We start from the raw sequence: 13678 nt of genomic DNA on the forward strand, positions 1-13678 counted from the left end.
AAGGCGAAAGATTAACGATATTTGGAAATTACGCGATTAATATTTCGATTACTCGTAACAAGATTCCGATATCCTCGTCCGAAAACAAATACTCTTGACCTGATTTATATGAGATTTCCGTTTCTCCAGTTGTTAATTCCTAAGTGGTTGATAATCGACGATAAGATAAAATCGAACGGATAATCTAAGTTAAAAGTTTAAAGAAATATGCACAGATCGGATGTTGGAAAAGGAAGGAAGTTGGCTACGATCATGCCGAATAATTACGTACTTTCAAAGAGAAGTTCGAGCGCCGACCTCGACCGCAGACAAGAATTCTAATTTCGTGCAATCGCTACCTGTTCGATGACGAAACAGGTCCTAGCTTAACCGTAGACTCGTGCGAAAGTGGTCGCGTGCAAGTCAAATCAAAGTTTCCCTCTAACCCGATGCTCTTCGGGAAATATCCTTTTCCATCCCCTCGAGAAACTTGCCGCGCAAAGTTCCGTAGACGGACACGAGCGTAGCGAATTAATTACGTCCCAAGGTTTGGATACGAAAAGGAAACTATGCGACCAGAGAAGATCGAGAGGAAATAAATTTCAGCGAAAGATTAAACGAACGCAATTCTCGAGGATCGTGAACGCATTCCTCGATAAAATGGCAAGGCGAGAACTCGCGATCGGACATCGTGATCAATTCAAGCTCGCGTTGCTCGGACACGAAACGACGAAGCTAGAGCTAGTTGTGTGTTCGCGTTATAACGACATTAACGTCCACCGGAAGCTATAAAAGTTATTACGAACACCACCTTAACGAGCGTCAAAGATCAGTCTGTTCCTAAGTCCAAAGTTAGCATCGTGACATTATTAAATTGCTGCGACGATTTAACGACTCGGCCGCTACGTCCACGGTGTCTTCTACTTCTGCTTCGATGGGTCGAAGGAAATCGAGGAACACCACCAGGATGACGCGTTATACGTCCTTTAAACGTCGCTATGAAAAAGTCATCGTCCGTGCAACGACGTCGACTATCACGGTGGACCTTCGTCACGGAGAAACGCTTGCGCGAGTATGTTTGAAATTCTCTGTATATCGGTATATTCCCAGATCTTACGAACTTATGCGTAATAAAATTATCGTTGTTCGTATACTAAGTATATACTGTACGTATACTAAGCGTCTGTATGCTACGATATTCCCAGGTTTACGAACTTACACGTAATAAAATTACCGTTGGCGAAACTTTCGTGTTGGGTCTGCTCTCGATTTATCGTGGAGATGTTCTCGAGCCAATCGTTTTATTCGTACAATCGCGTTCTCCAACCTTCGCTGTCTAAACCATAGGCTTGCAAGAAAGCCTCGTACGCTTGACAAATCCAACTATCAGTCCCTCAACGACTTTCTCTCCTTTCCCTTCCGATCTTCCCTCTCTCTCCTTTCTTCCCTTTCAGCGCTACGTTTTCAAAGACACGGACGAAAGACTACTATCAGAGTCGTAAAAGGACGTACCAACTACGACCGAAAGTGATTTCTTTCGAAGAAAATTCCTCTGGTGGATACGCGAATGAATACCTACGAAGGGCCGATAAAACGAAGCCTTACACGCCGCGAATTATTTCACGTACAGACCGAGCTCGACGAGCAAGCAAGAACCACGCGAATTCTAACATCGACGAAGTAACGACTCGAGAATGTATCGGGTTTGGACGTCGTATTACACTTGCGCGGCAGTCCCGCAGTGAAAACAGTAATCAAACTTTGGTTCGTAAAGGCAAAACCACCCCCGAGTCGGCGCGCGTTTAAGGGGGCTCGTCCCTCTGCATTGGTAACTTCTGCTTACCCGTCCTCCACGCGCGGCTCGGATATCCGTACGCAAGACCGTAGACACACTAGACACGGTGTGTACGTAACACATATACGTGCACGGTAATTTGCTCGAGCACGTACCATACCGATAACATCGTCAACTTGATGCCCAGCTCGCGCTCAAGTTACACCGCGGCTAAACTTTCCTGGGTACGCGTACACGTGTAAGAACCGCGCGTGAAAGTGTTAACTAGTCTACGTGTTTCGTTAATCGGTCCAATAATACGATCAATAAGTCTGGTTTATCGTTAGACAAGGTCTGACTGTAGGGTTTGTCAGGAACCGGACCTATCGCAATATATCGACTCGTTCGAATACATTTTGATATTACAGGTGTCAATGTTAAAATTCCTCGTGGCGTTGTATCCATTGTTCGAGTATAACTTTCTATGGACCAGCGCTTATAAACGTTGCTACGTGATTGCCATATTGGATACACTTTACGAAACTAACGTTTAACCAATTTAATCTTTCGTACTGTATACAATTTTACGTACAACGATCCTAAAAACGCGTGACTTTAAACGATGCGAGAAGTAATAATTCGCACCATCTACGAAAGTCGTAGATTAATGATTTTTTCCAAATAAGAACAAACAAACTTGACCCGACCAACGATATCTAGCATTCCATTGCACGCTGGTTAAAGATAACACCGGGAACCCTCCGATCGTTCCAGTTCACAGAAGACAAATACATCCCTTGGAGACGCGGAGAATGAGTTACAATTGATCACGGATAGAACGGAAGGGCAGCATGATGCATCGTTCTGTTTGCGGAAAACAAGGGAAAACGGGACGCGGTCAAACGAAATCCAAGTTCCGCGAAGGTGAAATCAGCCCCAGGGCTGATCCCGGTTAACGGCCCTTACGGGGATGAACCACGGCTGGCATTAGTAAGCTGGCTGCTTCCTATAGCATGACCACTAACTGCTACCCGGTCTTAATGGACCGTTTTACCCCGACCAACCGAACGACCTACCACCGTCAGATTACAAGCCTGACCGCCGTGGCTACGCTCGCTTAAACCACCCCTAACTCTGTCCGTGTGCCCCTGTCGCCCCTCTATCGCCCTCTCCCGCCCTCTTCATCGTCGAGCAGCCCGATCGTCGGTACAGTAATGAACACGGCTTAGACAGCTTCGACCAGGACGAAACTGGAGAAACCAACCGTCCTTCTTCTCCGCCGGCGCCGCTAATTGTTACAGCTTTCTAACGGATCCGCACGATGCAATCGCCACTCCTATCTCGTTGCACTAATTCCGACCCGAAAATACTCGACTTAACGCGAGGATCATCCCCGTTGGGACACGATTCGCACTTTCTCGGAGTTGGACATCGGACTCGGATGATTTTTCGAGGAAATCGGACGCGCAACTTGCGAAGGAACGTGACAGGAAAGACGAAGAAGAAAGGGATGTTCGAGTTTCGAACAAACGAGAAGCGTCGACGCGTACGTTCGGCGTGAACATTTTTGGTAACAGAAAATAGATTTTAAGAAGAATCGACGATGCCGAATTGGAATTAAAATCGCAGGTAAGATGGAAAAATGGTCGGGAATGGCTTCAAACGAATAAAGAAAATCGTGTATGAAGCGTCGATTAAAAGAAGATAGCAATACATGGGGCAATTGTGAAATTGTTATACCTAACCTTAGAATGTTATGACCAGAATTCCTGTGGAGTGGGACGAAATATATCGCATTTGCACGTAATTCCGCGCACGGAGTCACGATCATTGTCCGGGGCAAACACAACGATAAGCGCATTTAAAATCGTGGAAGCGTTATTATCATTGAAATTACGTTAATGAGGGTCTACGTTCGCTGTTTGCGAAGCTCTTGACGATTCACTAATGAATTGCGATAAGAGAGGGTGAAAGAATAACTGGGTGGCGGGAGTTCGGTGTGGCGTATGAATGAACGGGTAAGCGTCAGTAACTCTATAGATCCGCGCGTGCTCTTCGTCGCGAGAAAGATTAGAAAATAGGGAAAACAGAAAAGAAGCAAAAACTCTAACCGAGAAGTCGGGATAAAGAGCAACGAGAGGCAAAACCCTTCGGATAACTTAGTCGTATTTTGTATGTTTCGTTTGCAGTTTTGTTCGATCAATCTACGTTGTAAAATGCTGTCTTTTCACATAGTTGTTAGAAAAGAGTATTTAGACGATCCACTTTCGTCGCTATTTCTTGGAATGTTTTGGAAATTTCTTGGAACCTATGGAATATTCTATTACCGTTTCTTCCACTTCCATTTTATAAAATTTAAACATAGTGTTCGTTATCGATGTCTGATAAATCTTTACTTACATCACTTTACTTTACTTTACTTAGGAATTGAAATATGCAATTGCATAGACATTCACGGTAAAACGATAAGTAGATCCTTCATATTCGCGCCAAGAATATTTTACGTAGCATAGTTTAAAATTTCAGTCGATGAAAGAAAGCGCGAAAGTAACTGTCCTTTCATACTTTTAGCTGACCGCTTGCGGAGCGTTCTTCGAGGATTATCCGGATCCGTACGCGTCTCACGTTTCGTCGGAGGACACGGTGTATCGAGAAGTTAAGGATGGCAAATTCATGAACAAGAGAATATTCCGCGAGACTACAGCTACCTCGCTGCCTGACTTGTTCAGGAAGCTGCTGAAGAAAGCTCGGGTACCTCTCGTCCAGTTCTTCCAGTATCCTCGAGAACGTGAATCACTCGGTCGGTTGAAAGAGAACCCTTTTCCAATTCGAGGACAAATTAACAGGTACTGATACTCGAGGAGTCTCCATCATCCACCTGTACGCCAAGCGTTTGATCTCGTTAACGAGCAACCTCGAGCACAAGAACCTGACGGTCGCCTCGGAGACGACCGAGTACATAGCCAGCTACTTTCATACAAATAAAACTGTGATGACGCGGAGCACGATCGTTCGATCGTCCCTGAAAGGTCTCACGGGTCGAACGATCGAAGAAATTTGCCACATCGGGGCAATTAGACACGACAAGAAAACGATCAAGGTATGAAATAAAAAATGTCGACTGTCGAGTACGAATGACAACTAAAACGATAATCGTCACTAGCAACAACGTATTCTTAGGAATTCTTGGAACGCAATGAAGCCACGCGAAGACAGGACGTCGCCTTCGATTAACTTCATAATATGGCTCTACGTAATTTATGCTCTATTACACTTGTTGGTCTTTTTATTCGATTATTTTTTATGGAAGATTAAATTCCAAGTGGATTCCGCTTTACTGTATATGGTATATACGTTCGTAGATTATTATCTATATACGTAGCTTTGTAAACCAAATTATATTTTTATATACGAACGAATTTATAAAGCATATTAACCAGTGCCAGCAACTTGATATACAAGTTTTTCGCACATGTAAGATGTTAGCAAGTAACGTTAGAACGGTTTGGATGAACGCGTGCGTTCGTTTTGCGAGCGAAGTTTCTTGCTCGAATGCGAAGTCGAACGTATCTGGCGAGCAGAATGGAAACGGATATAAGAGGAATGCAAAGCTCTTCTCAGACCGACGTATCTCAGTCGGTTGAATGAATTTATTCGCTTCGTCTAGACCTAGACAAGGAACGTATTTGTATATCTATACGTTCGATCGAATCATCTTACCTTTGAGACCGCGGAATGAAAATCGCGAATGCAAGAACAATAAAATGCTGTTCGCATACGGCGCGTTTGTGGAAACGACGAAAGAGTTTTAACCGAAATATCTACCTTTTGCCAGATATTTCACGAAATTCTCGTATGAAACCGGCGAGTACGTGAGTGAATGAGAGTTAATGCAGCGAATCGATACCGAAAAAAAAAAACAACTTTGGAACGAAAATTTAAATAACAATTGCCACATTAGCCTTTAATACAAAATCTCATTGCCGGTAATGCGTGGTCACCATCGAGTTACATATTTCAGCGTCTAACGCAGGCCCCAAAAAACCATTATTTCACTCATCCGTCCACCCCTCGTCATTCGTTCTCTACAACCTATGTACCCAGTGGGATTATATACACCACCACTGTCCTATATTACGCACCACCCACAGGCCTATCCTACGAGCATTCATGCGTGCCAGTAACGTATGGCACGATGAAACCACCCCATCAGCGTTGGAAGCTTTTTCGTAGTACAATAAAATTTCACGGCTAAGCTGACTCTTATTAGATCCCGGAGAAGTGCCCTTCTTCTTATTTTCCACGTAAATCCCTGCGAACTTCCCTCGTCTTCTTTACTTTCTTCGAACACGTTGCTTATATTGATTGAAATCGAACGAAAAATTTAGTCTCCTAGTTGGAGGAAAATTCGCTGAGAAATTTCCGAAACATTGCTCTTCTCTTTTCCTTCAAACGCTCCAAGCCTCCACGAATAAGCGAAACGATCCTTTGATTAAGAAATCTTTGAATTATCGAAAAAATAAAGCGTGTTCAACGACATTGTGTTTTTCTGCTCGCGGCCGAAAGACACTCTAGCAGTGGCGAGTTTGCGCGAAAGCAAATTCCGTGGAATAATCGCGCGGCACAAAGAACGCTATAATTCGGTGCACGTCGAAAAGCGATTTTCATCTCGAGATTCATTATTCGGCGGAGAGTTTGAAGGAATTATTGGCAGAGAGTAGAGGTGGAGTGGGGCGGCGGTGACGGCATTTATGATGAAAAGGGCTGAATGCGCGCTTTGATATGCGAAATTCGAAATTCGGGGCAAGATAAATACGCGCGTTCTCCTGCCAAGAGGATTTTGTTCGATAGGAAAGCAGCACCGGTGAGAAATAATAGAGGGTCAGCTGCACAGGGCGGATGTCATTACCAGTCGCCGCATAAAAAGCTGTCTCTCGTACAACAGCCTGCTGCAATTAGCACAGCGTCATACAGTACAATCCCTGTGTCAGCACAACAGCACAACATCCGATATTTCTCATCCGTACGTGTCCACGGTCGCGCTGGAAAATTTTATCTGTATTTTTTATTGCCGCCACTAACGCGCCGCGTACAGCAGAAACACGATCCTACGAATTGTCCGAGTTCGATTCGCTATCGCGTATATAAAGAGAGAAATATCGTTGCGCGATGATCTATGTCTACGACTTTCGCCGTACGATATTTTATATTTGCGTTAATTGTAAATTATCGTGTGCGATACGAACGAAACGTTTAACTTCTAATGCGCTAGAAAATCCATATATTCGGCGAATTTACGTTTCGACCGTAATAAACAAATAAAAGAACAAGAGAAATAAAAGATTAAACATCTGTCGCGTTGACGGCGGATGCTAAAAGGCGCTCTGTAGGGCGAAAGTTTCGTGCGTTTCTTCTCTTTTTTTACCCTTTTCGATCCATGTTGCTACTCTAGGCAAAAAAACGTGACCACAGGAACATGAAAGTCTTAATGAGCTCTCTCGCTAACGAGGAACGAGTTTGTTCAGGTGAACATCCGTTCCTCTTCGTCGACGTACACGCGCTAGGCTAGTTGAGAGCAGCTTTTCTGGGATCGGCGTAATTCACCGTTAACGTGATCACGGCTCACAATATATCCCGCTAATCGCGTCAGCTCGAATCAACCTACAATCCGTTTTCACGTCACGAGACTGCTAAATATTATGTCGCGCAAAAGCTACCAAAAGCTCATTCGGTTAATCAGCTTTATTTTCTCGTGTACTGTCTGCGTCTACTACGTACTACATGACATGCTACGACTCACTCGGTTACTCACTGACGCACGAATTAAAGAACATCCGAATGTTTATCGATTAACGACGGATCCCTAAATTTCTAGCATTTTTGGCTGCATCGATATTCGCTAATACATTGCTGAATTTGTTAGATGTTGTCACGCATATTATTTTCTTACTATATTCCACTCCCCTTGTCTTATTTCTTCTAAAAAATTATTCAAGAGACTACTTTACTCTGTTCTTATAGAACAGAGTAATCGTAACAAACCAGAGACTCGGTCGACTAATGTTACGCATTTGATCACGATAAGAGGCGAACCTCTGGGAGTGATTCGATAAGGGAAAGACAGCATGAACGTATCCCTTCTCTGCATTCCTTAGGGAAACATAAAAAGAGACCGCCTAGATTTTTTCCCTAATCGATCGGGCACAAGGAGAACTCGCTTATCCTCTCTTACGTATCGAATCAATGAACTCCCAACTCCCAACGACTATGAACCGTATGAATTTCCATTTACATGGAACTCGAACATTCCCGATGGCGACAGAATGGAAAAGATACTACAACGATTAGCGAGGGACACAGGATATAAAAGAGAATAATAAAAATAATATTATTCCAGAACATGGATCAAAAGCGCCAGCTTAATCCTTTTGTAGGCCCCCAAACTTTAGTCAAACGAGCTTGATTTCATCTGGATGTAACACCGAAAGGTCTGACAGAGGCTAAAGACAATGGAGGAAGGAAGCGTTGGAAACAGAGAACGAAGAAGAACAGAGAATAACGAAGCCTTAGCTATCTTCAGCCTGGTGGTGTTCTACCACGACTACATTAGGCGGCTTATCCGCTCATTATGCGGCCCGACGATCGCGCTTATACTACAAACCGTCGACCTTTCCGTTAAGCTCTCCGCTTTTGGATCAACAATCTCACGTTCTTCCTTCCTGAACCCGCCGCGATTAAATTCAACGCGAATCTGAATCATGCGCACTGCTGTAAAATTTTAATTCAGCTGGTTAATGGCCCTGTACCCGACGAGGGCTTAAGCCTTTTAGTAACAACGAGAAGTTTTAACGATTCTAACGTGCATTAACTCGTTCCAAATCTCACAATCTCGTTTGGAAATCGGCCTCTAATTAAAAGACGACACTACTAGCAACATTTCTTAGTCCTGTTTGCGGATTATGTACTCGTTTCTTTTTCCTTCTTTCTATCTTAAAATGATAATGTACTTTACGTAATGTTCTCTGCGATATACCTTTAACGTTGTTTCATTTTCCTAAATATACTTTTCCAGTACTTTTGTTAACGATAACACGATTTCCTTCAAAGACGCATATAGCGACAATTAAAACGACAATTAGATCGAACGATCAATGCCTAAGTATGGATGGAGTTGGAATTTTTGTGATTATTTATTTGTTAAAGCATAAACGAGAAACATGGCGCAACTTTAAAATCGTACAGGTTTATTGCGTCGATTCGTTTTCTGTCAAAGGATTCGAGCACGAATCGTTAGAGTCCCCGATTAAAAGGACGACGACACGGCGTAATTTATCGCCGTTGACGATTCTGAATGCATAAATCGATCGAGGGACGAAAGTAAAAAAAAGGGAGTCCCGCTACTCGGTGAAAAGACTGCACTTAACGTGGCGGATATATATCGTTGTACGGGATGGAGTGGAAGTGATATGTGGCCACGCTTACCGGACCGACTAAACGTACTATTTATTGTTCAGTTGCCAGCTTCCTCGGAAAATCCTCCAACAGTCGCAAAGGCACACAGTTAGCAAGAGTTAGAACGGCTTTCATTGCTATTGAATTTTTAAAGGCCAACTGCACGCGACTACTTTCTCTACAAATTGCCGATATAAAGAAACCTGTTACGTGTTTGCGAGATGCACTTCGGATATACCGTTTAACTAATAACGTTCCATATCTAAAATTTAAATTTGAAAGAACGTTACATTTAAAAAATGTTTTACATCTGCTTTAGTTTCAAACACTTAGAGGTTAGGAAAAAGTAGATACATGCTTATTTTAGACAAGTAAATTATAAAGATTTTTAAATATGGTCGAAATAAAAATGTTGAATTAAATAGTGGTTGAGAATTAACAAACATATTTCATATTCGATATACCAAGTCTGATTCTATTGTATCGAATAATACTCCATCTTACGGCAAACGCCAAAACCAGACAACCATCAAATTCAAATTGAACTCCTTTCCCGCGCATAGAATATGAAGCGCGATACGATATGACGAATCATGCAATTAACATCGACATTAGCTAATACTAGTCGTTAAAAACATTGTATTTACGCCGATATCGTCGGAAAAATTACATTTGTAAAATAATTTCTTCGTTTTAACGATCTAAATGTAAAAGACTCACCGATTCCTTGTGACGCCGGTCCAGCTGCCACTGTAGTTTTGACCTCATGACTCGATGATTCTCCATTGTTCTTCACAAACTGCCAATCTTCTCTTAGCTTTTTCAATTTCTCCTATTAAAGACACAAGTGGTAGAACAAAACTAAACACGAAACAGAACACAAAGCAGAAAATAAAAATTATTAACGCACGGTCTGCCCGCGCGCCAGACCGTTAGTTCGAAAACTAATTTGTCAGAGCGCCATCTTTTAAACTTCAATTGTTCTACAGAATTAGAAGTATGAACGTAGTGACAATTACTTTTTACATAGTTGGTACTTCGTCGTAACGAAATATTCAAATATTTAAATGGTAAATCTTTTATTCAGATATAATACGAATTTTGAAGCAGACAAACAATTTGATGAGTGAAAATTTTTTACGATTTATTCTTTTTGAAGAAAATTATATTAAATTTAGTATAATATAAATTATTCTACTTACTTGTAATTCTACAGAAATAGGCTGTTTCGCAGACTCGCATTCTTTTTCTAAATTAGTATAATTCTCTAATACATCTTTTACTTCCATTTCTCGGTCTTCGACTTTAGTCTACAATATAAAATGTTCTTAATTTATTTTCTGCATAAAATTTTGCATTGCATTAAATACATACTTTCACACTTACCATAACGTTATTAATAATTTCGGCTCGTTCTTGTTGGGATAATTCTCGGGATATATTTATTCTCGTTCGGGTCTCCATAACCCACGTCATAACATTATCCAAGGTACAAATATATTTTTTAAGAGATGCAAGTTTATTTTCGACATATTCACGGTGACCGGAAAGGCTTGTGTTAGCCTAGAAAATTAATTTAAGTAAATTACATAAATTATAATCGTTTACAATTTTACGACACATAATATTTCGATTTATGTATTTCAAATAAACTTAATATGATACCTTATCCATATCTGCAAGTAATTTATTACATTCATCTTCTCCCGAGGGAATACCGTTTTGATTTATTAAATTCTGTAATGCTCTCTTACGGGAGAAGAGTTCCTCTTGCCTGGCCTAAAGATGGTAATTATTTTAAATTAACATTTTTTATAAAATCCATTGTATGTAAAGAATATTAATCTAATAGTAAAAGGAGCGACACAGATCATTGCTATTTATGTCTTGGCACACTGTAGATTGTGCAGTCATGGTATGGAAGATATTATTAGGTTCAGTTTCAATTTATTTGATAACGTTATAACGACTACTACTTCAAGATACATATTCTATGATCAGATATTCGATAATAAAAATTTATTTAAATCGTTTATAAAAGTAATAAATAATTCAGTCTTTACTCAAAACTGCACAGTGAAGTTATAAACTAATATATGTTTTAAGAACATGTTAAATAATTACAGTGCCACGAATATTAACAGTTCATCTTTATGAAAACTTTTAATTATTTTATAAATGTAAATAAACTTACCTTAATTAATGACAATCTTATTGATAAAGAGGTCTCATCTGAAGGATTCGCTGCTGACACCAATAAAGAATTAATTTGTTCTAAAATGTTATGAGCACTTTCTAAGATTCTGCCTTCATTGTTCACCTTTTTTTCCATAGCAAAGCTCCTTCAAAAAAGTATATAATTATTAAATACAATTCTAAAAGTATAAAAGCTATTCATATACAAGTAACAGTGGTTCAATTTTTAAAAAAGATGTTTTCAAAAATTAAAATGTATAAAACATCGATATACAAAAAAAAAAAAACGTAAGTACAATACAATTTAAATTCTAGTTAATTCATGCTTCTTAATTTACATAGAGGTTATTCTGACTTGATCACTACAGCACCAAAGGCAAATCACAACTGAAATAGCTCAGTAAGAGGAAAAGCTTTGCCTTCAATACTACATACATACCAAAAACTTTGAATTGCTATTTCGTGTATTAACACATTGAACTCATAAACATTATAAACAATCTATTTGATAAAGCAATATAGATTATTATTGACATTTTTACATACTTTTCTTTTCGTGTGTTAATATCTGTTACAATATTTTGCCAACGCCGCTTTATCGTTTCAACCGTTTCTCTTAGTTCCACTATATCTTCAATTCTAGCACGACTTAAAATACTAGCACTTGAAACATTAATATTATTCATGGTTCGTTGCATTCTAGAGATCTCTTGCTCCAATTCAAATATCTTCGTTTTTGATATTTTACTCTGACCGAGAGAATTTAATTTTTTTAATGACTCTTCCGTTTTATCCATCCAGTCGGAAAACGTTCGACATGTGTTGCAAATTTCTTTCCACTTTTCGTGACATTTATTCCAACGATTATATCTTTCCACGTAACTTTGGTTGACATTTATCCATTCGTCCCGTAATTTATCACTCAAACGTCTAATTTGTTCGGCTTGCTCTCTTCTCAATTGCGAAGCAACATTTTCGAAAACAGTGTTGATCTCTTCAATACTCGGTTTTAGAATATTTAATGCATTACTGATTTTTTTCAGACAATCTTCTTGACTCGAAAACATTTCGTAATCATCACCATTCAATGGTATAGAATTTAGAGATCTTGTCACAGTTACGACAGCCTCTCTGATCTTATTGACTCTTGCAGTAAATTCTTGCATATCAACTCCTCCCAAATCCTAGAGAACATAATACCAATATAAACAAGACTCTTTAACCCAATCGAAAATGAGATGTATAAACATACCACTTCAACTTTCTTGTCTGTCACATGCTTGTCCTTATCCTTGCTACCACTAAATCTTTTGAATTGTGAACTAACTTCTTGCCATCTACTGTTGATACTATATCGTATAGTTTCAGAATATCCAATATTTAATCTTTTCAATTCAACAGCCAAGTCGTTCAATTTTTTAATTTGTTCTTGTTTAGCATCAAATTCTATAGTAAACGATTCTAACTGGCCCTCGTAGTTATTTACTTGTTCAAGTTTCAATGGCACATCACGGAACCAGTCTTCAAACTCTGCTACTATGTTATTATACTGTCGTAATAGTTCCTCTGCTCGTTGCGCTTGTGTGCGTCTTGTTTCTATTTCGGACATAACTTGATGCCATTTACTTCTTAATTTATCTTGATGTTCATTTTTTATCTTCTCAGCCCTAACAGGATCGGATATGTGCACTGTCATGACTAGACCATCGCCTTTACTAATCAACGCTGCTGCATCTGGTGCAAGAGTACTAACTTCTGCTTTTAGTACCTGAAATACGCACATGTATTAGGATTAGGAATATATATATATACCTGAAATTACGGAAATATCGGGTTAAATCAGAAATTTTTCTCCGGTTCTAGGATAGGGATCTCAATCGGTTCCGACTCAATTCCAGCTTCGGGTACACAAAATCGCGGGTTGTACCTGATATAATGTAATTTCAGATTTTTAGAGTAACACTATACAAACCTCCAGTCGCTTAGTTGGATCTTTTTCATTAGTAATGCCACCAATGCTCATCAACATGACATCCATCCTATGTAACATCCGTTGTGCAGCTTGTTCAAATTCCAAAATACTTTTCTCCAAGCCGGTTCTGGATAAACTAGTTGAAACTTTGAAAGACCTCTTCTCGCTAGAAAATTTTACTTCTGCTTTCTGTTGTATTTCCTGTGATAATTTTTCAGCCTGTATCTATATGTAACAAAATTATAAGAAATTTTATAAAGTATTAAACTCCTTCATTTATGTTAGCCTTCACCTATTATTATGTA

General features: G+C 39.8%; 1 protein-coding gene across 8 annotated transcripts in view; it reads right to left on the reverse strand.

Annotated features, from left to right (window-relative positions):
• Window positions 1–13678, reverse strand: part of LOC138182547 (dystrophin, isoforms A/C/F/G/H) — a 439773-nt gene that overhangs the window by 404406 nt on the left and 21689 nt on the right. For all 8 annotated transcript variants that reach the window (XM_069118516.1, XM_069118515.1, XM_069118511.1 and 5 more), the window contains 8 exons: window positions 13374–13598; window positions 12654–13169; window positions 11948–12585; window positions 11400–11547; window positions 10871–10984; window positions 10592–10768; window positions 10408–10515; window positions 9926–10037 (listed from right to left, as the gene is read on the reverse strand). In XM_069118516.1, the coding sequence (XP_068974617.1) occupies window positions 9926–10037; window positions 10408–10515; window positions 10592–10768; window positions 10871–10984; window positions 11400–11547; window positions 11948–12585; window positions 12654–13169; window positions 13374–13598 (2038 nt within the window). The remainder of the gene's footprint in view (window positions 1–9925; window positions 10038–10407; window positions 10516–10591; window positions 10769–10870; window positions 10985–11399; window positions 11548–11947; window positions 12586–12653; window positions 13170–13373; window positions 13599–13678) is intronic.

The sequence above is a fragment of the Bombus flavifrons genome, chromosome 8 (genome assembly GCF_040668555.2).
Source record: "Bombus flavifrons isolate JBK064 chromosome 8, iyBomFlav1_principal, whole genome shotgun sequence".
NCBI classification, from domain to species: domain Eukaryota; kingdom Metazoa; phylum Arthropoda; class Insecta; order Hymenoptera; family Apidae; genus Bombus; species Bombus flavifrons.